A 26,109-nucleotide genomic window follows, 5' to 3' on the forward strand; every position below is an offset into this window, starting at 1 on the left:
GAAAGCAAGCTTATGCAGCATCAGCCAAAAAAATAAAAAAATAAAAAAACCACTTCCACTTCACCCCTCTGTTCGTTCAAAATACCTGTCCAGCTGAGCCTTAAAAACTTATTTAGGCTATCAACCTCCACCACAAGGGATGGAAGTCTGTTCCACCAACCAACCACCCGCTGGCTAAAGGCAAATTTCCGCACGTCTATCCTGCATCTGTCTTTCCTCAATTTGAATTTATGCCCTCTCAGGTGATTTTTCTGAGCTAGAGGAAGAATCCCATCAGCATTGAGCATGCTTAAACCATTCAAGGCTTTATACACCTCTATCAGATCACCTCGCTGGTGCCTAGTCTCCAGACACTGTAATTTGCAAAACTTAAGCCTTTCTTCGTAAGAGCACCCCTTTGTTCCATTCACTAATCTTGTTGCCCTTCTCTGTACTCGTTCCAGCAGCTCTACATCCTTCTTGAAATGAGGTCTCCAGACCTGTATACAGTACTCTAGGTGTGGCCTGACCATCGCCTTATACAATGGAATAATCACCTCCTTATCCCTGCTGGAAAAATTCCTGTATATCATTGACAATACTCCATGAGCTACTCTTGAAGCCCGTCTGCACTGCTCAGAGAACTTCATATCTGCCTGCACAACCACCCCCAAGTCCCTTTCATTCTCTACCACTGTCAGTGTAGTACCACAGAGTTGATACGTTGCTCTGGGGTTGCTGTTTCCCATGTGTAGTACTTTACATTTATCAATGTTAAACTTCATTTGCCACCTCTCAGCCCATCTGCTCAACCTTTCCAGATTCTGTTGCAGCAGCATAGTAGTGTCAGTAGTGTCCTTGACAACCCTGCCAACCTTTGTATCGTCTGCAAACTTGGACATTAAGCCCGATATACCATCATCAATATCATTTATAAATACAGAAAACAATAATGGACCCAACACTGAGCCCTGAGGGACTCCACTAATAACATCAGTCCACGATGAGCAGTGTCCATTGATTACCACTCTCTGTCTTCTCCCCCTCAACCACCCCTTTATCCATAGCAGCAATTTGCCTCCAATGTCACACTGCTCCAATTTGTGTAGCAGTCTTCCATGTGCAACAGTATCAAAAGCCTTTCTAAGATCCAAGTATATAATATCAAAGTTATTCCCTGCATCCAGTTCTTTTGTGACTGCATCATAGTATCCAATCAGGTTGGTCAGGCAAGACTTCCCCTTAACAAAACCATGCTGTGTCTGAGCTATAACTGAAGTCTTGTCTAAATGATCCTGCAGTGCTTCTTTAACCAGAGCCTCCATAATTTTCCTGGAACAGAAGTTAAGCTCACAGGTCTATAATTACTTGTGTCAGCCTTTGATCCTCCTTTGTGAAGTGGGGTCATATTTGCACATTTCCAGTCTATGGGTACCTCCCCTGAATCCAAGGAAGCTCTCATAATTATGGCTAAGGGTTTGCTTACTTCCTTTGCTGCCTCCTTTAATATAACTGGATAGATCCCATCCACCCCGGGTGCCTTTCTTGTGTTTATCTTCAACAGTTTCTCCTCCACTTTACTCCCAGTTATTTCAAGATTCTGTAGCTTACTGCTAGAGTTGAATACACCTCTGGCATTCCCCTCGCTGAATAACTCCTCATGTGTGAATGTCGATGCAAAATATTCATTTAGTTTGTTAGCTACCTGAGCAGGATCATCAACACTTGACCCATCAATATCAAGTGGACCAATCTGATTCATCCCCTTCCTTCTAGAGTTTACATAAGTAAAGAACTCTTTGCTGTTTTTCTTTGCATCCCTTGCCAAGGACTTCTCGTAATCTGCCTTCGCCCGCCTAACCTCCTTTGTAACTTGGTTGAATATCAACTTGTATCTATCATAGGCTTCTGTGTCATGTGTTAATTTGTATGTATCCCATGCATTTTTCTTCTCTGCCATATGCCTCATTAGTTCATCTGACATCCATTTTGGCCTAAACCTTGAACAATATTTCTTAGTTGGTATGTAAAGCCTAGTAGCTTCCAAGATAAGTTCTTTGAATGCTTCCCATTTTGAATTTGCTGTTGGTAACATCATCAGTTGGTCCCACTGTATAGAATTTAAATAATGTCTCAGTCCATCGTAGTCGCCTTTACGGAAGCAATAACCCTTCCCTTTACCCCTAATGGTAGTTACCTCTTTCAGTAAATCCCACTTCAGCACACTGTGATCACTGCCACCTAGTGGTTCATTTATCTGCAGATTCTTAATGCATGAAGAATCACTGCTGATAATCAAATCAAGAGTATTACTCCCTCTAGTTGCCTCCCGAACATGCTGATGTAGAAAACAATCATCCAATAAATCCACAAAAGTCCTGCTAGTGTGTGAGTAACCAGCCCCCAAATTCCAGTCAATATCTGGGAAATTAAAATCTCCCATTATAAGACACTCTGATTTACTGGCCCACTCTATTTCCTGTACAGTTCCTTATTATACTCATCAGAGTCATTAGGCCTATAGCACACTCCTACTTTCAATTTTGATCTCCCAATGTTTATGTCACACCAAACTGACTCGACACTGCACTGTCCAGCGATGTCGACTGGCTTCACTTCCTTGGTTTTTATGTGTTTCTTAACTAATAACATAACCCCTCCTCCCTTCCTATCCTGTCTATCCTTTCTGTAGACGTTGTACTCCCCAAATTGCAGTTCTGCATCCCTTATATCTGTGTGACACCACGTCTCTGATATCCCAACAATATCTGCCTTCGATGTTTTGAGCAATACCTCAAATTCATCAAATTTATTTACTAAACTCCTAGCATTGGTGTACACGCACGTATACCTGCACCTGTTTCTATTCTTAGCTACCCTAACACAACCCATGTGTTTACTTGTACAGCAATGGCTCCCAGCAGTCTCTGAAATACCATGCATCTTGTTTTTCCGGCTTCTGCTCATTCTAATAGGAGTGCAATAATCTCTTTCACCTCTGCCAGTGGCTACTGTCAATCTATTGATCTTTGTCTCCCCCCAAGCTAGCAGTTTTCCGACCCACCTAACACTGCCTCGATAGCATCAGCAAATATTCTTGCACCCTTTCTATTTAAGTGTATCCCATCCCTGTAGAAGCAATCTCTCCTGTTAACAAGTACAGTCCAGGCTGAAAAAAATTCTACCCCTTGAACCTTGCACAATCTTTCCAGGGCCGAATTGATCGACAAGGCTCTCATCATATACTCCCTCCTATCGTGTCTGGGCAGAATTGCACACACTTTCAAATTCAACCCTAATTCTCGGCTTTTGTTCAACAGTGACCTGTACTTGTTAAGTAATTCTGCCGGTCTCCTACTCTTAATATTATTAGTGCCAAAATATCGACACTAGACCAGTTAAGTAGTGATAGACTAGTTCTTATGGTGATATATTAAAACAGTTGGACTACGCATAAACATGAAAGCCATGGCTGAAGAGACAAAGCTAAAAGATTCTTTGTTTAGAGTGATCTTTCTTGACAGGGAGAGAGAAACTGTGAGAACTCCATTCTACAGTAAAACGAATTTCACTCAACCATTTATTTCAACATTTCTAAAATTCTCCAGAGAAATAATTGCCATGCAAGGAACATCCCAAGAGCAACAGTGAATGCGACTCATGTATTGAATAGAAAAAACACTCAATAAAAAAAGCAAAGCTAACAAGAATGTGACCATACTCTCCTTGTGATGTAAACAAACATCACATATTTGTATCTCCCGTTCAATGCTAAAATGGAAAGTATTCACAGCGCCAGTAACCCACACTAGTAGCCAAAGGTAATGGGCCTATGGAGCTGTACTTTTAAAGTCTGGGTGAAACAGATGCATCCGCTTTTAGTGGTGTTGAATGGCATGTTTACTGGAATAGAGGTAACGCGCACCATTATGTCTAATGAATTCCGCTTCACGCCGTTTAATATTATCGGAGGCATACAGGGTTTTAAGGAGGCAATGAATACATAGTAAATGTATTGTGCTCTCTATCCACTGTGGAGAGCTGGACTCACCTAATGTACGAGGACCTTCGCTGCATTCTGATTACTAGAATTAACTTCAATCGAAAATTCCAGGAGCATTACTTGTTGGACAGCGACAGAGAATACAAGGCCTTCTCGCAATATTGCCAGGAGCTCTTCACAAGAAGAAGATCCCTACAGCTGGAATGAATATACACCTGATCAACTCGTCTTGCCCAAATTCAAGCTGGACTGTCAACGACTACCATCGCTAATGGGATGTGACCTCTGTCCCATGGATGACAACACTGCTTTGGATCTTCTTGATTTAGACTTCACAAACTATGATATTATGCAGTGACCAAATGGACAGAAGCCCTGAAGCTGCTGCCATTAAGCTTTCCTTGCCACGCTCCCTTGCGTGGTTCTTTTCCTCCACCACCCAGGCAGGGGGGAGGTTACCCCTGGTCGCCTTCCCCCTTGCCATCCCTCTTTTCCCTCTGGTGGGGCATGGGCCTGCTCCGCTGATTTGGGGGTCATCTTCTCTATGGACCCCTTATCTCTGTCTTTCCCCCCCAGCCTTCACTCTCCCTCCCCCTTCTCTAACTTTTAACCAGCGTCTGAACCATCTCTAAATTGCCTGAGCCCTACACCCAAAAACTTAATACCAACATCAGTTGCATAATCAGTAATTTTTTTGGCTGACTCCTATCTGTAGCGTTTTTTTTTTTTTTTTTTTTAAGGTCCTAGCCACTGAAATCTCAGGAAATTAGGTGGCAGGACCTGCCAGAGTACCAGAGTAAATAACTACAATACTAGTGTACCTGGTCTGCCTCCACGTGGCAGAGTGTGGACAACGTTGGAACCCTTTAGGGGCCCAGCGGCTAAATGACCAGAGGAACAACGGTACACGACACTACACATATACAAAATCCATACACTTTAAACCTCTGGCTTTGACAGTGTTCTGTTTCACACCCACAATGTATACTACGCGGAGAAGGGGAAAATCCCTGGTGCCGTTTGACACTAAACACACTCTACACTCTACCCCTGGTGATGGTTATGACGTTCCAGTGTGGCCAGCAATATCATGCCATGGCAATGATCCTCTGAAATCAAAGGAGGTAATGGTCTATGTTTATGGTGCCATTGAGAACAGGTCAAGGATGTGTAGGGATCACTAATTATATTTATTGAGTTAGTATTCTTATCTTTCTTGTAGCTATTTCTAGCAATCTACTTCACTGACCGCAGCTAAATTTTATGGCATGGTGATTCCTTTCCAAGCCCATCCACAGAAAAATCTGTTTAGGAACTATGACTGCAATTGTGAATATAAAAGGACTACACCATAATGAAAACACTAAAAATTAATAAACATAGTTCAGAATTACTTATTCATTTGTGTTTGCATTATTGTTTGTATATTTTCCTTTTTTTTTTTTTGTTTTTATTCAGATTTGTATATTGATTTCAGATGTTACAATTATTATATTGATTCAGGTACAATGGCCAGAGATGCCGTCATTGGAGCTGGAGTGGCTGCCGGTTCTCTGTACAGTTTAGACGCTAAAAATATTGTGGAAAAGCATGTGGAAAATGTCCATATATCGAACGGCATAACATGGACGTGCGACAATAGAGTAATGTTATACGTCGATTCTGGTCCAAAGAAAATATATGCTTTTACCTTTGACATGGAGGAAGGAAAATTGAGTAAGCCCCTACTGATTGTTAATTTTATTAATTTTGATTCAAAAATTAAAATAAACTGTATTGTAGGGGAGGAAGAATAAATGGGATCACCTAATAGACGGACTGAGCCCTCCTGCAGCACATTAAAAAATAATAATAATAAATAACTCCAGAGAGCGAACGAAGAAAGTTTATGCTTTCCCCCCCTTCTTCTTCTGCGGTGGGGAGTAGTTTTAATATCAAAAAAATATTTTAATTTATCATAATAAATTCTGTTCTGTGTCATGTCGTGCTATTAACACTAACAGAAGCGAACATGAATCGGATATAAAGGCGCTCATGACACGGTTTTTAAACACCGAAGTGAAAGGCCTCAGAGAGTCGGATGAGCTTTGAAATTTGAATAGGATCATGCAGTAGGAACGAAGTCAGAATACGCCTAGAGTAACCGTAGCGAGTATCATCACAGTGGGCTGCGTCGCTGTTCTATCACAGTGATTGCAAAAGGCCTAGGTTCGATTCTAATCACCAGCTGAAGTTGAAAAATATTTCCCATTGGCAAATATTTTTGATATTTGCCAATAGTCCCTAGAAGCTGATTAACTATGGTCGAGTTAATCAGCTTCTGGGACGATTTCACTTTTTTTCATTTTTTTTTTTTTCATGGAAACTGGATTTTCATCCCTCGAAGTTTGCAAACCTCATAGAAAAGACATGAAAGGAGATATTTTCGTAAACGTTGGCACTATGATATTAAGAGTAGATGTGAGGATTTACTTAAACAAGGCAATGCTGAGAAAAAATGATCAGTTAAGATTAAATTTGAAAGTGTCTGCAATCTGCCCAGACACGAGAGGCGGTAATACATATTGAGAGCTTTGCCAATTAATTCGGCCCTAGAGAGACTGTGCAAGGCTCAAAGGTAGAATTTTCACAGCGCGGTCTATGCTTATTATGAGTTGACTGTTTTTACGGCAGCGGGATACACTTAAATAGGAGTGGTGTAAGAGTATTTGCTGATGCTATCGAGGCAGTGTTAGATGGGCCGGGATACACAGACTAATAGGTTAACTAGAGCTGCAGGCACAGGTGAAATTGATTCTTGCACCGTTTCTATTGGAACATGTGGCAGTCTGGAAAGCAAGATATCAGGGATTTCAAGAGCTGCTGTGTCTGTGTGTCATCCTGGAACAAGTAAATATATGGGCTAAGAATATGAACAGGTGCATGTACTTGCCTGCACACTAATGTTAAGAGCGTTGTAAGCAAATTTAAAGTACCGATTGAGTCATCAAAAGCACATATTGTAGGGACACAGGAGAAATAGTATCACTCAGACATAGGGGATGTAGAATTTCTGTACACATTGAACACGAAGAATACATTGTGTACTGAAAGAATAAACAGCACAGAAGTGGGAGTGCTGTTTATCCTTTCTGTTAAAAAAAAAACTAAGAGCGGTGATGCTCTTAGTTTTTTTTTTTTTTTTATATGAAAACCCTAAAACGAAAGGTATCAAAACCCAAAGTACTTAATACTGTTCATGGGTTGAAGGAGATGAGGTGGAAGGGAATGCCTTTGGTGGCTAAACATGGATTTCAACACTTCAAGTCTCCAATAAGTGGTGGAAACGCACCGGTTGATGAGAATCATCTGCCACCAAGTGTTAGTATTATATTACAGTATTGAATTATTAGTGTTATTTTATAATAGTAGTAGTCACTGCATATACAGGGTGATTCAGGAGGAATAGTAAATATTTTGGGAGGTTATAGTATTGATTATTCTGAGTAAAAAATATAATATAATCATGTGTCTAATTCCCAATGGAACACGAAGATACAGCTGTTTGAAACTGGCGCGCACAGCTCTCTGAATCAGATATGACCAAGAAGATGTTATAACCTGACGCTGTTTGGTGTTAGAAGTGTTGTTAAGAATGCAGCACATCTTCACACTTGTTCAATATGCTAACATGGTGTTTGTCTACGGATTTTGTGGTGTAAGTGCTACTGTTGCTTGTACAGAATACCCTCGACGGTTTCATAACTGCAGAATATTGGATTCAAGAGCGTTTACACCAAACTGCGCGAGATTGATACAGTTCCCAGCGCTCATATTTCTTCTGAACACGTTAATGAACAAAACGTGGATGAAATAGAACACATTCTTCAGTCGGTAGAACGTAGTCCTACTATTAGCACGAAGAATTGCTACTCGTATTGGTGTTCCATTGACTTGAAGTCCGGTGTGCAATCTTGCAGAAATCTGTGATAATTCAATTTAATATAAAAGTACTAAGGACATTCATGAACAACTTATATTTGCCTCATTTTGATAATCATACGCAATTCGTGCAAAACCACAGAGTATGGCGAACATTACGTGAGCACGGCTTGTATCCATTTCACACACAGCGGGTGCAACACCTTCAACCAGGACACGACGCCCAGCGATTGGAATTTTGTCAGTTGGTAAATACTAATCGCCGATTAATTCCATTAATACTGTTCAGCCTGCGCGGGTAACATAGTGGTATCGTCACTGTCCTCCCCACATCGGGTGGAAAAGGCCGGGTTCGAATTCCGTCAATGACGCGAGGAACTTAATGGGCTTTCTTCACTCCGTGGCTGAGTTAGTCGGTCTCGGGCGTAGATAGCAAGGTTTTTTTGTCCAGCAAAACAGGTAAATCGACCAGAGAACACACGCAATTTACTGAGTTTGGCGGTGGGATTTTCGAACATTTATTGTGAACTGTAAAAAAAAGTAAATTTTTTGTGTTTTGTATCATTCAAAAAATCAAATACAAACAATTGACTTTTTATCGATTTTGAGGGCGCTTTCGATACAATCTGGTGGGAGAGCGCCCTCGGTCACGTCGGGAGGCAGAATGTGATAATTTACTATATCAGGTTATTATATCTTATTTTTCAAATAGGCAGATAAAAGTCATCTCATAACATTTGGTATTTTCAAATTCATTTCCAGAGGATGCCCACAAGGCTCGGCCAGAATTCCAGAGGAGAGGCCCAATAGAAACCACAAGGTTTCTATTGGGCCTCTCCTCTGGAATTCTGTTTTAGACCAATGGTTACTAAAAGAAAGTCAAATTTGCAATAAAATAGCATATGCCGACGATTTAGTGCTATGCATACCAGGCAGGTTAAGACTTTTGCTAGAAACACATGGGAAAGAAGTCCTGGATGATTTGTTGGAATAGTCTAGAATAAACAAATTTTTGAGACAAAACTAAAATGATGATCTTCAATAATAAACTGGATTATAACAGACCTCCTAAACTTCATATCAGCATGTCCAAATTCCTCATGTTTCTCAAAATAGATATCTTGGTCTCTTAATTGATGATAAATTTTCTTTTATCCCCCACGTAAAGAACTTAGCTGAAAAGATTAACAAGTTTACTGCCAATGTGATTAGGCTCTCAAGAGCTGAATGGGGTATAAAGCACAAAACTTTGGCATTATATTATAAGGCTATATTTTAGCCAATTGTAGTATATGCGGCTGCCATATAGTTTCCTGGGGTTACTCACGTCACAGTGAAGGCCAAACTTTTATCGTTCCAGAGAAAGATGATATTGGCAACACACAGATGCTGCAGAACAACATCAACCAATGCATTACAAGTGATTTAAGGTTGTATTCTGATTGACCTTTATGTGGCATACTAAGGCATGATTTCTAACTTAAAGAAAGGTTTGGCAACTCAAATCCTCGACATTACAAGTAATCAGACCACGGACATTCGGCAGGAGAAAATTAACTTTTGACAAAATTCACTGAGAAGTGGAAATACAGATGGCAATCCAGTGAAACAGGACTCACTACCAGGGAGTTCATTGAAGATGCAACGTTTGCTGTAAATAAGAAAGTTATGGGATGGTTTTATCCTTCAATGACAACGTCGTATTTAATTACTGGACATCGTTCACTGCGGGATAAATTGTGTAAATTGTTTTTGTGGGGCAGTAGAAGATTGGAGGCATGTTCTGCTTTACTGCCCGGCATATGACGACTCCAGACAAGAACTATTTAACAGCACTCAACCTATTAGGACTGATAACCTCGATATTTTGATTCAAGATGCCAAGAACTTTGCAGCATTCCAAACTTTTTCTGACAAGGTATTTAAAAGAAGACGCACCTTGTTTACTAATTATAGAAGTGGACAGTAGACTGATGCATTCGTGAACTTATATTTCTACCTTTTTAGCATTAGCATTAGCAGAGGCATTTGATGCAAGAAAGCAAGCTTATGCAGCATCAGCCAAAAAAAAAAAAAAAAAAAAAAAACCCACTTCCACTTCACCCCTCTGTTCGTTCAAAATACCTGTCCAGCTGAGCCTTAAACTTATTTAGGCTATCAACCTCCACCACAAGGGATGGAAGTCTGTTCCACCAACCAACCACCCGCTGGCTAAAGGCAAATTTCCGCACGTCTATCCTACATCTGTCTTTCCTCAATTTGAATTTATGCCCTCTCAGGTGATTTTTCTGAGCTAGAGGAAGAATCCCATCAGCATTGAGCATGCTTAAACCATTCAAGGCTTTATACACCTCTATCAGATCACCTCGCTGGTGCCTAGTCTCCAGACACTGTAATTTGCAAAACTTAAGCCTTTCTTCGTAAGAGCACCCCTTTGTTCCATTCATTAATCTTGTTGCCCTTCTCTGTACTCGTTCCAGCAGCTCTACATCCTTCTTGAAATGAGGCCTCCAGACCTGTATACAGTACTCTAGGTGTGGCCTGACCATTGCCTTATACAATGGAATAATCACCTCCTTATCCCTGCTGGAAAAATTCCTGTATATCATTGACAATACTCCATGAGCTACTCTTGCAGCCCGTCTGCACTGCTCAGAGAACTTCATATCTGCCTGCACAACCACCCCCAAGTCCCTTTCATTCTCTACCACTGTCAGTGTAGTACCACAGAGTTGATACGTTGCTCTGGGGTTGCTGTTTCCCATGAGTAGTACTTTACATTTGTCAATGTTAAACTTCATTTGCCACCTCTCAGCCCATCTGCTCAACCTTTCCAGATCCTGTTGCAGCAGCATAGTGTCAGTAGTGTCCTTGACAACCCTGCCAACCTTTGTATCGTCTGCAAACTTGGACATTAAGCCCGATATACCATCATCAATATCATTTATAAATACAGGAAACAATAATGGACCCACCTTACTAGGTCAAACAGCCGTTAACTTAGAAACTAAATGTTGTGTTCTTAAATTAGTAATAATATAGAATGTATATAATGGTATTAACTATACATAGAATTTTTTTATTTATTTTTATTATTACTTTTTTTTCTATTTATTTTCTTTAATTTATTTATTTTCCCTCGGGTTGGGCAGTCTGAAGGCCCCTGTCCTTTGGTATTGCACTCCTTCCACTGGACGACAAATTGGTGCAGCAGCACTAGATAATAGAACCAGGCACAACTCCTCATGCTTAGAAATGGGCAGTGATTGACCGAGTGTTGATCGCTGTAGAGTGTAGACACAGTTACTCTCTCTCAACACAGATTTTCCAAGGTGGAGTTCGACTAAACATCTAGGTGCCACCCAAAACAAGTACATAGGCATAATAAGACATTTATCTTCTTTATTATCTCTCATAATGGCTTTGTGCGCGCCAGTTTCAAATAGATGTATCTCCATATCCATTGAGAATTGGATACATGTTCATATGACTTTTTTTTTTTTACTCAGAATGAGCGATACAATAACCTTACAAAATATTTACTATTCCTCCTGAAATCGCCCTATATATATATATATATAAAATTTTCTAAATATGTGGTTCTCGGAGTTGATCATAAAGCATTAACAGTTCTTTGCAGGAAATCTAATAAAACTTACTGAAGTTTTCTCTCGTAATTATAAATATTTCATTTAATATTATTTAAATCTTTCACTGTTTAAGTTTACAGGGTTTCACAGTTAATTTTCATACAGCAATGTTATCTTGCTAGGCTGTTCTGAAATGTAGTTAATAGCTTTCTTTAATAATAATAATAATAATTGAATATCATCCAACTGTGCAGTCTGGTTGCACAGTTGAAACGTCTGATCTCACTCTGCAGAGAGCTTTTGAGAAGAAGCAGAATTCTTGCTCTCCTTCAACTTTCCCTATCTATCCTGAATACTCTATACTCACCATAATGAAGATATGGTGAGTATAAAGTATTCTTCCTAATTCTTCATCCTTATCTCCTTGTCAGGAGATAAGGATGAAGAATTAAGATAGAAAATAAGGATGAAGATCAGGTTGCGACATCAGTTTGAGCATATCGTTCTTGTATCAAAAAGAAAGCTGAAAGCATAAAGGAATCAGCATTTTAGTAAAGCGGAACGTTAGGTAAACAATAAACGGATGTTAAGCATCTTAGTGAAGAACAAATCATTGATCGATTTTAAGAGAACATGCAAGATCTTTTTAGGCCTTATTAACCAAGTTCAATGGAACGTAAATGAAAAATGCTTGTTTATACATTTTTTGTTGCAGGTAAATCACGCACCCTTGTGGACTTCCACTCCAACCCTAATTATTCCAACTGTGGTGTACCTGATGGAATGACTTCTGATATTGAAGACAAAGTGTGGGTTGCTTGTTATAACGGAGGTTGTGTCATTCGCATTGATCCAAACACTGGTAAGTGAAACAGACGTTAATTATTTAGTAAGCTTATAACTTCGTGTTTCACTGTTAGAACTAAGTATTCTTACTATATAAATAAAGACAGAATGATGAACATGTGCTGTCGCTCACTTGAGGGCGAATCTTAACGTTAGTACAATTCCGCCGTGTGCTCTCTGCTGATACATAACTGTAAAACGGCCAGAAATGAGTATAGTGCTATGTTCATGTAGTGTGTGTTTAAGTTTTTTCTGGGGTGTATATATATACAGGGTGTCTCAAAAATACAGGGCAAAACTTCAGGAATGAGTTCCTCATATGTAGACAATAAAAATATTTTATATCAACATAGTCCGGAAGTGCTTGTTCTCGAGTTTTTAACCGGAATGTCTTATCTCCAGCAAGTGATTTCCTTCATCACAAGGTACTCACAGAATCTGGTGGTTTTCCATTCCGACCATGTACTAAAACCAGGAGCAAGCGGATATGCACTTTATGTACCGTTTGGAGGACGGCAATGCTCTGAAGGCTCTCGTTTGTACTACGAAAGGTTCCCAGAACGAAGATGTCCAGACAGGAAAACGTTTGAAGGTATCCATCGCCACCTTTTTGAACATGAGACCTTTACACCTCGTGCAGCCGGCAGAGTACGACCATGATCTACGACTCTTGAAGTAGAGGGTGAACCAACTGCCTGGCCTCCACGCTCACTGATTTAAACCCACTAGTTTTCTACTTGTGGGGCCATTTAAAGTCATTGGTGTATTCGACTCCGGTAGCTGATGTGGAAACTCTCCGCAATCGAATTGTGGCAGGTTGTGAGACAATACGAAACATGCCAGGAATTTGGCATCGTCTTCGCGAGTCCAAGAGACGTCGATGTGAGGCCTGCATTCAGGCAGGCAGAAGGTAGACATTTTGAAAAATTACTATAAGGTGATGTGAACAGTTAAGTGTCATAGACAGACCTTCAAAACTCGGAAACCAAGCATTTCCGGAACTACATTGATATAACATATTTTTATTGTCTACATATGAGGAACTCATTCCTGAAGTTATGCCGTGTATGTTTGAGACATCCTCTTTATATATACAGGGTGTTTCAGTTAAACGTTTCAGAACTTCTAAGAGGGGTAGGGTACATCCTGACAACTCGAAATCATATAGCAATGTGGGGTCGGAAATGCTTTCCTGAAGCGGTGTTGTACACAGAAGCACCATAAAGAAAAGAGACCGTAAGTGAGAAATCGTTTTAATAATACATGAAAAGAAGCAAAAGGTACATGGATTAAAGTAAGTGTTCGAAGTTTCTTCCACGGGCTACAATGCACGCCTCACATCTCCGACGCATGGACATCCGAACATTCTGGAATACTCCAGGCGAATTTCGAATTTCTTCGGCAGCTACTGCGATTCTTGCAACCAGCTCCTCAGCATTGTGAACAGGGGTGTCATAAACTAGCGATTTCATATGACCCCAGAAATAAAAATCAAGACATGATAGGTCGGGTGACCGAGCAGGCCAACGCACGGGACCACCACGTCCGATCCACTGTTGACCAAATGTGACATCCAGGTAGTTACGAACATCTCCGCTATAATGGGCAGGGGCTCCATCGTGTTGGAACCACATTGTCTGTTGCGTCGATGCAGAAATCTGTTCATCTCTCAAAAGTTGTGGCAATACTTGCTGCAGAAAGATCAAGTAGATAGGTCCGGTTAGACGACACGGTAACAGGTAAGGTCCGATGAGGTGATCTCCCATAATACCGGCCCATACATTGACCGAAAATCGAATCTGTGCTGCACGACGTCGCACAACGACTTCTGTGTACAATACCGCTTCAGGAAAGCATTTCCGACCCCACATTGCTATATGATTTCGAGTTGTCAGGATGTACCCTACCCCTCTTAGAAGTTCTGAAACGTTTAACTGAAACACCCTGTATATATATATATATATATATATATATATATATTTTTTTTTTTTTTTGCTACAAGGAAGCAAAGAAAGCTAAACTTGGTTCTGAAGTGCAGGTATTTCGTAGTACAGAATCATGGGAATTCGAATGCGCGGGCTAAGTACTATCAAGCTGTCTTTTCTACTACTACTGAGTAAAATTCACCAAAGCTGTGAATTGTTTGCAGGAAGAAAAGTGAAATTCGTGGGGGCAAAAAAAAAAAAAAAAAAAAAGTCAAAATTCTAGTATCTTTTAGGTTCCCAAACGATACAATTCCCGCGGGTCGCGCTCACATCAACACAGAAGTAGTATTTTCTTTATGTAGTTTTAATTCATAACTTGCATACTAAACAACAAATATGAATTTTTATGCAGCACGTTAGAACTCGAACATGAATAAATGAGCTAATTTCATATTTCACTGATCATCTAGTAGTACATCACTGTACGAGTGGGCGCCTCCGTAGCCAGGTGGGAAGAAGCAACAGTGCGTAGCACACGCTTCTTGATTAGACCGGGGTTCGAGCCTGTCACCACCAAATACGGAGGATGTGGAAAGGTCAGGGAATGACCACCGCATATCCCGGAGCAATATGGCCTTAGTTGCTAATGCTCCTAAAAACCAAACAACAAAACAACAAACTGTACGAGTATAACGAAAAGAATCGCTCCGTACCAGCACTTCGTTAGAACTGATAACTTGTAACAGGCTGAAGTGTCCTAGAAGAGAACTCAGTTGTCGGTGGTATTTAATTCCTACACTGTTTCTGCATAGTGCCGATATTAGGTTTTAAGTTGTCAACATCTTAGAGCGTGGAGTCTTATATTTAGAGAATAGCAACCCCAAAATAACTATACCCTTGGTGGAGCTGAACTAAAAACAGTAGAGGAAGAAAAGGATTTATTTGGGAGTTACGATACGGTCAGACAAAGTTCTCCGAACAGTGTAGAGAAGACAGATGGCAAGGAAGGCCCATGGTGTCCTGTCGATGATTTATCTTACACTGGCTTGTAGAGATATGGGGTCATTATTCCACTGTATAAGACAATCATAAAAACAAACTTGGAATACTATGTTCAAGTATCAAATTGATACTTGAAGTCCGCCATTCTTATCAAAATCATAATTTCTGTTGTAATAGTTCAGTTGCCACATTATCTTCTGTATTGGAACTATGTACAACATTTCGGAGCTGTAATTTGCTTCCTAGACTGAGTTCCTAAGAATTATTGTTAATTTTCAGTCATCCATTTGTCTTCGTTTGTGCCTGTTACATCCGTAGCCTTTATGTTCATTTAAGAAATTTGTAAACCTCTTCATTATTTCAGTTTTTGCTATTTTCAAACTATAATGTCATTTATTGTTTTATTATTATTTTTAAAAATCTCGATTTGTTAAACTTCCGGTCCTATAGCCGTGCTCCACTATTGGTACATTTTGCACTCTTCATATTAATTGTGACGGCACATTGGCTTCTCTCGGTCGATTTGTTTAAACACAGCCGGAAAATTTAAAACAAAAATTACTACAGGATCGCAGGAATATTTCAACTTAGTAATTTAAATCAAGGCAAAAATAAACAAGTACTTTAGAAAAACAGAGAATTCGCAGAACCTCTAATAAAAAGGTTGTCATTTGAAGAATGGTTAACACTAGCCCTCATTTGAAAATGAATGCTTACATTAAACCGCATAATTAACACTACTTCCACACTGAAATCTACTTCAATGTTTCACAACTGGTTGTTACTCCCAGCTGTATTCCAGATAAAAAATCTTAACTTACAGCACAACGTAATAAGCATGGCATCTAGCGTTGTGCAACCAACAGGATACGGTAAATTTGGATAATTAAAGGCTGATGCAGTGCTGGGTGTAACGTAGTGTGCAGATACGCATATTGTAATATCAAGACTTTACCAGTGGCATATCCAGACTATTTTACTAGGAAGAAAGCGATATAAGGTGGAGGGGAGGTATAACGATGATGATATATGCGACCCTACAGTAACTGAAAACCGAGCTCGAATTTAGCTTGATTCTGGAATTTTTTTAAAGAGCCTTTATATAATACATATACAACATGAATTTATTACACAACTACCTATAAAGCAGTATTTTTTCTAATTTACTGAGGTTCTGGGGTGATGGGGAAAAGTGCGTCCTCCGGGATATGCAACTGTCCCGTATTTGCAACAAAAAAAGCACTGCTAAATTATTAATTGCTACATTGGCAATATCAGCTGCAATAAAACACTTACGATGAGGTTATGAACTCCTCTGGTCCACGCAGATCGTATTCGAGTATAACCAGAAATTTATTATTATTATTATTATTAGTGCTAGATGGATAGGGCCGAATAACAAAAGGGTGTAGCCGAACACGAAACTCAATATTGAGTTTCTTATGAAATTCAATATTGAGTTTCATAAGAAAATTGAGTTTCTTATGAAACTCAATATACTGATTGCCGATGTAATTTATACATCGGAATGCAAAAGTATATTATTACGTATAATATTTAATTACGTATTTATATATTATTACGTATAATATTTAATTCTTTCCCCAATTCAGAAGCTTTGCCAAAATCGCTTTCAGTGTTCCCTATTAACTTTGCAACGTTCAATCCCCAAATATGAAAGAGGTATATTTTATTAATAAATATAGTGTTGACAAGTAAAACCTCAATAATCTGGATTAATAGGAGGAAATCGGATTTAAGGAACATAATTAAATGTAATATTTTTGAGTCGTAGTTCATAAAGCCAAGGAATTTTATTTGCAATCCAGCAACGTTAACTTAGGTGGTATTAGCCACCTTCATCATATTAGCGCAAATATGATGAAGAAAAAAAATTAAAGAAAAAAATGTCTATTCAAAACTAAACTGAATTTTAAAAAAAAATTCAAATTGAATAGAACACAGTTTGACTTCTTTTTTTCAATTTGTCATGAACATAAACTTTAACGATTACAAATTTAACAACACACGTAGACGGTTCCTTCCAATTGTCTTTTTTTTTTCTTTTTTTTTTTTATTAACTCTCTGATCTTTCTGAGAGCGCAAAAATATTTTTCAAATCTGATATGATAAGAGTATCGAGAGAAATTCTGTCTTCGTTTAATTTGAACTTTTTCATAATTTTCCGCTTCACCTACACATTTTTTCCTCGAACTGCTAACTGTTATTTTTTCTTCAGTTGCCTTTTGATATCCAGCCACATTCTTAAATTACCAAAAATTAATATCATTTTGACACTGATTCCGCATAAATCAAATAGATTTCATCTTTTAATATCTTTATCATTTACCTTTATAATGTGCCCAGTTGTAAACAGCACTTTTTATTATTTGTACTATTGTCCAATATCTTTTCTTTTGTTCTCGCAAAGACAAAGCAAAATCTCTTGTGGTTGCCTCCTTCCGTACGACCAAATTCACAGCTGAGTGATCGTAGGTCGTGACATCAAGATAAGAAAAAATGCACTTACCGGTATATTACCATCGTCGCTTGATAAATTTCAGCACCAAGATTTGCGGGTTCATTATCCAACAATAAGAATGAATTAGGGGAAAAAAAAAAAAAAAAAAAACTCCCTTTTTCTGCATAAATAAAACACAAAATGACGGCTCGAATTATAGTAGGTTCGTTTAGTTTTTTTTTTTTGTTGTTGTTGTTGTTAATTGTTGGAATTAAATATGGTTTCTGTGGCCATATTGCACCTCCCAAGGTTTTTGCATTTTTTACTCTGATCCAAGCCCGAGGGCGGGATTCGAACCCGCAACCTTTGGGCTGGCAAGAAGGCACTTTACCCACCCGGCGGTTCGTTTAGTAATGTCCTAATCAGTGAGGGGTTATTGTATTAAGATTCATAAAAATAATGGAGGATAATTCGATATGAATTTATCAAAATAAAATTATATTCAAATATCTTAATCTAAAAACAATCAGATTTCTTTTATTTTCAATGAACTACCGTCTACTATGGAGAGTTGGTAAACTGACATTATAGATCAGCAAAGAACCAGCATTATAGATCAGCAAACAAAGAAATGCAACGCCATACTACCTCTGAAACTGACACAAATAGGGATCTGCAGGACATTTTTTAATGTTTTCCCCCTTTTGCACTGAACGGCGTATACATGTGATCAAGAGGTTCTTACAGGACCCAAAACATTATGCGGTAGATTAATCGAATCAGTGGTGCAAGTGTAACCTTTCATCTCGTGGTGCACTATGTTTCTTTAAGAGACCGAAGAATATATGTGAAATAAATATTCAATTGGGGGGGGGGGGTTGAGAAGATTGTCGGATTTTAAGGACATCGGCGTACTTAAACCATATTGCACCATCATGTATTATATATGTACAAGTATTTGTTCAAAGGCTGAATTCCATGTTGTGCAGGCTAAAAAATCTAAACTAACTCACAGAGAAAACCAAATCCTCTATGCCTACGATCGACTAACTACAGCCTCGATTGAAGAAGCATTTAAATAGAAATTTCTCCAGTCGTCGATGGGACTCGAAACCAAACTTAGCAAACGTAAAACAAGTGACGAGACAATTATATTATCACTGTGGACTGCGCGTGCGAGCGATCTGTCAATTTACTGGATACAGTTTTATGTTTCTTTCAAGTTCTGTTTAATGGCTGATTGAGATTGCACCCAGTAAAGATTATCTTCAAATAATCTGTTTCGGGAATTGGAATAACTGCTTGTGTCCAACGTACTGACTGGTGCTGAGAATGCCTCAATCAAATTATTTGTTTTCATTGTCAAAAAATATTGCATATTAATTAGTTACGAAAATAGTAGAATGGCACACCTTATTTTATTAATAGTCGTTTATATCTAGTTACTGTATAAGCAGTGGTGTCTGGTAGAGATCGTTTGCTCAATATCCTGTTTCAAGGAGACTCATTTTAATTTTCTTGTTCGTGAATCATGCGGAATTTCAAGCAAGCGAATATTAGATACCATCAAAATACACCATGGAGTTCGTAGAACTAAGGAAGCAGTGGCCATGGATAAATGTCAATGACCTCTTCCTGGAGGCGCAAGCTTGAATAATAATACATCACTAATTTCACAAGGCAGGAGTAAACATTTCATTATTTATGGATTATTCATTTGCGGCTGAGTTGGGTCGTACAGGATAAGCACAGAGGCAACTAAGGGCATAAGGTGTAATATGTTGCATATTGTGAATTTTATGTATTCTGGAAGAAATTGAGAAAAAAAATGCTGTGTTGCTGGGAAGGAGGAAGAGAATTAATTTTGATTAAAAAAATTTAAATAAAAATAGAATACGCTTGTTACTGTAACGCACTGCGTACATTACCCAAACTTATAATGGAAGTAGTTATCGGATGCTTAGACCTTAATAAGAAAAAGTTTGATGTCACATTTCAGAGTAATAGGAAAGTTATTAAGATCAATCTTAGCCTCCCCTGAACCCTCGATCATGGAAATCTATTCATATAAATTAAAGTGTATTTGGCGTATTACTTTAGAAAGAAAAGTTGGATCAAGGCCAAATTTCAACCCGTGTTCTGTTGATCCTAAGAAAAATTTCAGGTCCGATTACGATTTCACAGCCCTCGTTCTACCCTTGCTACAAAAATCAGCATAAATTAAAGTACAGTACGTTTTTGCATTAATCGAAAATAAAAATGCGGTTTGCTACCAAAATTTCAACATATATTCTACTGGCCACCGGGATGGTTCTAATTTCAACTCCAGTTTCCTATACAGAAATATTACTACAAATTTGGAACAGCAGCTGTGATCCAATTCAAAACTTCCGAGCTTAGAATATTTTAGGAATCTTAGTAACAAAATTGGTTGGGTTGAGCACGCTGAATTCTGATGGGATTCTTCCACTTGTTCAGATTACGAACCTAAGGGGGCATAAATTCAAATTAAGAAAAGACAGATGTGGAATAGATGTGCGGAAATTTGCCTTTAGCCAGCGGGTGGTTAATTGCTGGAACAAACTTCCATCTGTCGTTGTGGAAGTTGATAGGTCAAATAAATTTAAGGAGGAACTGGAGAGGCATTTGGAGGGAATGGTGTGATTTTTTTTTTTTTTTTTTTTGGCTGATGCTGCATAAGCTCTAACACTTGCTTTCTTGCATCACATGCCACTACTACTACTACTATTTCATGTCGATATTTAGTAAACTAATACATTTACTAACTTGTTATTCATATTTATTGTTAGCAACTAGACCAACACGGGGGGGAGGGAGATTTATTAAAAAAAATTATCAATGTGTATAGAGACAGTGAATAAAAAATTAAAAAAAAAAACAGCAGAACGTGGCTATTGTCTCGAAAACCTTGATAGTATGAAAGATGGCTATTTATTTCTGTATTTTAGGTCAGTAGTGAGCAATTCATAACCAGCTTATTTTTGGTGTCCTTGATTTAGTGGGTCTTGATCTCTAAGCTTGTCCGACTCATATTCAGATACGGAGCATGATTCATTGTATAAAGTAATGGTTAGGTTATATTTAAGTATTGCCTACAGATTTGGAAGCCGCATTATAGGAAAGATGTGAATCTTCTGGATACGGGACAGAACAACGAGATTAGTTTTCAACGCAAATGTTTATAACTAAAGTGACCAGACCTCCTGGACTTAAATCGTTTGTCCCGGATTGGACATGTAGCCTCATACTTATATCATGAATCACGATTTTGCGTTTTTTTTTTTTTATTCTGCATCCTTGAGACATCTTTTGTCTAATAGATGGCGCAAGTTAAGTGCAATTTTGCTAATTCTTGTGAAGAATTTTACGAAGAAATAGCAAATAATGAAGAATTATTAATAAAAATTCTTCCCCGCGGAAAAATGTATTTAATTTGTATTTTTTTATCGTTAAAAGAATTATGTATTTTTATAAGTTCACAGAAATAGGTATTTCTGTGAAATAAAACAAAACAAATATAGGCAATATATAGTTTTTTTTTGTTTTATTTCTGTGAAATAAAACAAAACAAAACAAATGCGAATATAAGCCATATTTGTTTTTTGGTATGAAAACAGTTGCAGTGCCTAACAATGGAATGTAACGGAAGTTTAGCAACACGTCACACTACCCACGTGACTGGTGAGAAATGTGAAGTGAAATACTGGAATTAAAGCGATAGCATACGGGGCCACGGTAGTCTTGTGGCAACGTTGCCGGCTTGCTGAATAGCTGATCGAGGTTCGATTCCAGCCGCTACCCTTATGGGAATTTTCCCAGGGGCATTCAGCATTGAGTTTGGCGGTCTCAAACCGTGGTCGTGAGGTTTTTCACCGGGATTGACTCCGGTTTTCCCCTCACAACAGACAAACCGCCCTTCGCGACGAGGGGTACACGAAAATTTGATAGGGCTAGGGACGCGAGTAGACTAAACTCCGCAGCGTTTTCGCTGCGGACTTGACTCTTGAGGGAAGGGGGTTAGTGGGGCAGCCGCGCCACCATCGTAAGGTGGGTTGCGGGCAGTCTATTTGACAGACATGTTCTGCTCCCTAAAAGAATGCATTGCATGCAATAAGGCAATGCATTTCAGCTGCAGCTAAAATACATCGATTAAAATTCGAATAATTATCCGTTCAGAAAAAATCAATTTCTAAAAACACCTGCTGCGAAAGAGGTTCCAAATATAAATTTCACGAAAATCCGTCCCGAGAGTTGAGTGCTTAGCTGGCGGCCGACGTGGTGAAGGCAATATGCGCATCTCACATACGTTCTTAAAAACGGGACCATATTTTACAAAATGGGAGGTTAATTGCATTGTTAAGATATATGTGTTGTTGTTTTTTTTTTTTTTTTTTTTTTGTTTTGAAACTCTACAAGTGTCCTACAACTCGATTAGTCGATAAAAATTCCTGTGCTCCTTTGCTCGGATGGCTGTTAACTGACTGTGACTTTGCTACTAATGACTGCAGGACTTACTGAATTTAACCCCAACTGTTTATAAGGTTTATGCCTACTTCTGGGCTAAAATGTTTGTGTAAAGTTTTGTCGGTTGAATGGTACTGTTATCCTTGTATTTTTTTATTTATGTTAATATGCAAAAGATTATTTGCATTGTTTACTTTGAAACCTCAAAGTATCATCTGTGTTTACCTCAATCTGTTGAGGTTATCTTGTGTACAGTATTTAATTTTTGTATAGTTGTATAAGTTCCTTTTTTTTTTTTTTACTATTTTTGGCTCGTACTTTGTTGGGCTCTTGGCGTCCTTCTCTTCTGTAGCCGCCGGTTGGTTGCCCCTGGTCTACCTTCCTGTGGTGGTGGTGGCGCGTTTCCGACCTGCTGACCCCGGGTAGCCAAACAGCCAGTTCACTTCTGGCCATTTCTGCAGAATCCTCTAATTTAAAAGTGAAACGAGGCGGAGATGAACTAACGTTCCAGGTGCCGCCAAAGACAAATACATATATTGTTAAGATATGTATGCTTGCTTTTTATTTTTGATGTGAAATCATCCATATCAGCACCGAACAATGGAAGGTAACGGAAATGCAAATGTTGTGGTCAAATATCTACATTGTTGCAATCATACTTCCAGCAGTAGTAACTGCAGGAAGTATGATTGCAGTTACTACTGCTGGAAGTATTAAGTCACAATACTTCACAATATTAAGTGCAGTTACTACTGCTGGAAGTATTAAGTCACAATCATACTTCCTGCAATAGTAACTGCAGGAAGTATGATTGTGACGTCACAGCTAGTTCAAAGAAGTATATGTATTTAATTTATATTTTGTATGTGAATTTTTTTTATAAATAAAAAAATAAAAATATGTGCATATTGTTTTTAGGGCTGGGAGGAGGGTTGTAAAATCGATGTCCCTCATCGGAATACTAAGGATCTAGTCACTTTATTTATTACTAATCTGGAATAAATTTTATTTTTACATGCCAGAATGGCTACATAGGGTCGGAGGAATTTCAGAAAGATTGCAAGAATAGTACCGCATTTCGTGGATATGAACAAAGTGTGTATAAGGTAGGTTCAAAAGAAACCCATGTGAAGTGTAAGGTTATAAAATAATGAGCCATTTCACCCTATATATCCGACAACATGACAGACCATGGTGTCAGTTAGTTATCTAACGTGTCTGAGAGATCGTAATTCATTGAATATCGGATTCCGCTCAAATCTAAATGGGGCAGCATGCTGCTTTCTGTCAGAGGAGATTATGACGTATCAGATTCCACAACCGTTTAAACTAATGTAACGGTGTTATACTGTTTTGGTGCGGAAGGCTGTTAGCCAGCTTAAGTTTCATCGCAAACGCAAGATTCGAGCAATGTGTGGCAATTCATGTGTTTCAAAAAGAAAAAAATGAACCAGAAATGTAACACTACGTACATTAACTAACTTGTTTGTATTGGTAGTCAGACAGAGAACAAAATGATATCAATCTTTAATTAAAAATCAACTTAAGGAAGGAGTAAGAAGAAATAATATCAAGTGGCAAGTTTGTTGGGAAGAGCTATGCTGTTATTGTGTATTGACCCTACGTGACTATCCTGGATTATAGAGAAAAATATTATTTTAGAGGAATCAGGAGGGAAAGGTTCCAAACTCTTTTTTTCCAAATGGAAGGAGCCACTGGATAACCATCATCACAAGAGAACAATTGAGATTCTGAGAAGTAAAATGCGGTTATCATTTTATGAAATGGGAGGAATCACAACAGACCATTTTAGAGCCACAAATCAAAACATAAAGAAAATAAATAATTATACTGTACGTATATCGAAGTAGCATTAACTCACATAAAGCGAATCCAATTGAATTATGATATATGTTTAAAACATTAATCATAGAAGCCTCGAACACATATATATCATTAAAAAATACTATACTCCAAGAGGAGAATTCCAAGTTGGATGCATAATGAAGTTGCAGCTTACTTTAGCAGAAAAAGACAGCATGGAAAAGTAAGAGCAATAAAAAGTACTGACGCCTATAACAGCTACAAAATGATCTGTAATAGTGCCACAGTAAAGCTAGACTGGCAACGGCAGATTAAGAGAAATCACTGGCAAAGAGAGCAAAGAGTGGGGATAAGGAATTCTTCACATATATAAATGCAAAGAAGAGAAGGGCAATCAGACCCTTATGTAATGAAACTGGGATAGCAGTAGATGCATTAGTTGAAGTTGCATATAAACTCAACAGTTACTTGTTGTGTCTGAAATAAAATTGCAGCGTTGTGTAGATGATCCTGCATTAATCCTTTTACAGTATTGCCATTATTTTCCCTGGAATAGAAGTTAAACTATCAGGTCTGTAATTACTCGTGTCACCCTTTGATCCCCGTTTGTGAATTGGGGATACAGTCCGCGGAGACCTTCTCTGAATCCCAGGATGCTCTCATAATTATGGCTAGGGGTTTGCTTACTTCCTTTGCTATCTCCTTTTATATAATTGGATAGAACACATCCACCCCAGGTGCTTTTCTTATGTTAACTTCAACATTTTCTCTTCTGCTTTCCTCTCAGTTATTTATCTCTCGAACAGAGAGATAAATCAAAATGATTTATCTCTCTGTTCTAGTTTGATAAACTTCTGGCATCTGCTTCCCTAAAGAATTCCTCATGCACCAAGGCAGATGCAAATTTATTCATTCAGTTTGTCAGCAACCTGAGCAGGATTATGAACCGTCAAACCATCGATATCGAGTAAGACCAATTTGATACATCCATAGGATCACAGCTAATTTCCCCTTAACGAATTCCTATTGTGCTTTATACAAAATTTGGAAATCAGATATATATTTGGGGTTCTGATCGTAGTTTTTGAGACACTGTACAGCTATAAAAAAAAAAAAAAAAAGACACCGGAATGCATATTTTTTACATATTTTCTCTTTCTTAGGCTGAAGTGACAAGGAAACATTCGAGAATATTTCAAATCAATAAAGGGTAACTACTGATGTGATATATGAATTAACTTTTAACTAAGGAGTAATAACTACTCCCGTAATCTCATAAAACTGGAAAGGTTATATGAATATGAAAGGCGACCGAATAATAATACTTACATGGAAATAGATAAAATAAATAAGCCAAGATTATATCGATTAAATTTAATAATATTTTTATTATTTATTAAGGGTAATGAAAAAAAATTCTGCTTCCATGCATCATTTTGCTAATATTAATAGTGTTTTCTTGTTTGATGTCATTCAGGTGCAATTCTCCAGAAAGTCCATTTTCCTGTTGAGAATATAACTTCGTGCTGCTTCGGAGGAAGAAACTACGATGAATTATATGTGTCATCAGCATCCCACGGTCTAGATGAGAAACAGAAACAAAACCAACCTTTGGCAGGGGCTGTGTTTAAAGTTACTAATTTAGCCGTTAAAGGGCTTCCTGCGCATTGTTTTAATGGATAAACCGAACTCATACAGAGTTTTTTTACTGATAGGTGAATAATTTTCATTCTAATCTCATCACTCGATGAAGTCTGATCAAATATTATGGTTTTCGCAGTTAGCTTATTCTTGATGCAAAAAACCAAATCATAATATACAATGAAATAGTATGGGAATCACACTGGAATTAGAAATAATTGACATTAGAACTTTCACAATCCAATTTAAAAAGGATTTAAATAATAACATAAAGAAATTAATCGACCAGGTTTACTTTTATATTTCATAAATAAATTGAAAAAAAAAAAAAAAAAAAAAGTTGATGTCTAGTATTTTTCTGCATTTCACAAACACTTAAGATTAATAGAGCAAGTTTGTCCAATTTTAATGCATATTATAAAAATTCTTTCT

At 38.1% G+C, this 26,109-nt stretch overlaps 1 protein-coding gene across 1 annotated transcript in view; it reads left to right on the forward strand.

Annotated features, from left to right (window-relative positions):
• Window positions 1-25,719, forward strand: part of LOC150085627 (regucalcin-like) — a 54,578-nt gene extending 28,859 nt beyond the window's left edge. The window contains exons 3-5 of the mRNA XM_090374623.1: window positions 5,486-5,698; window positions 12,209-12,355; window positions 25,514-25,719. Coding sequence (XP_090230749.1) covers window positions 5,486-5,698; window positions 12,209-12,355; window positions 25,514-25,719 — 566 coding nt within the window. The remainder of the gene's footprint in view (window positions 1-5,485; window positions 5,699-12,208; window positions 12,356-25,513) is intronic.
• Window positions 25,720-26,109: the final 390 nt, after the last annotated feature.

The sequence above is a fragment of the Mastigoproctus giganteus genome, chromosome 5, assembly GCF_048544385.1.
Source record: "Mastigoproctus giganteus isolate SK-2022 chromosome 5, ASM4854438v1, whole genome shotgun sequence".
Taxonomy (NCBI): domain Eukaryota; kingdom Metazoa; phylum Arthropoda; class Arachnida; order Uropygi; family Thelyphonidae; genus Mastigoproctus; species Mastigoproctus giganteus.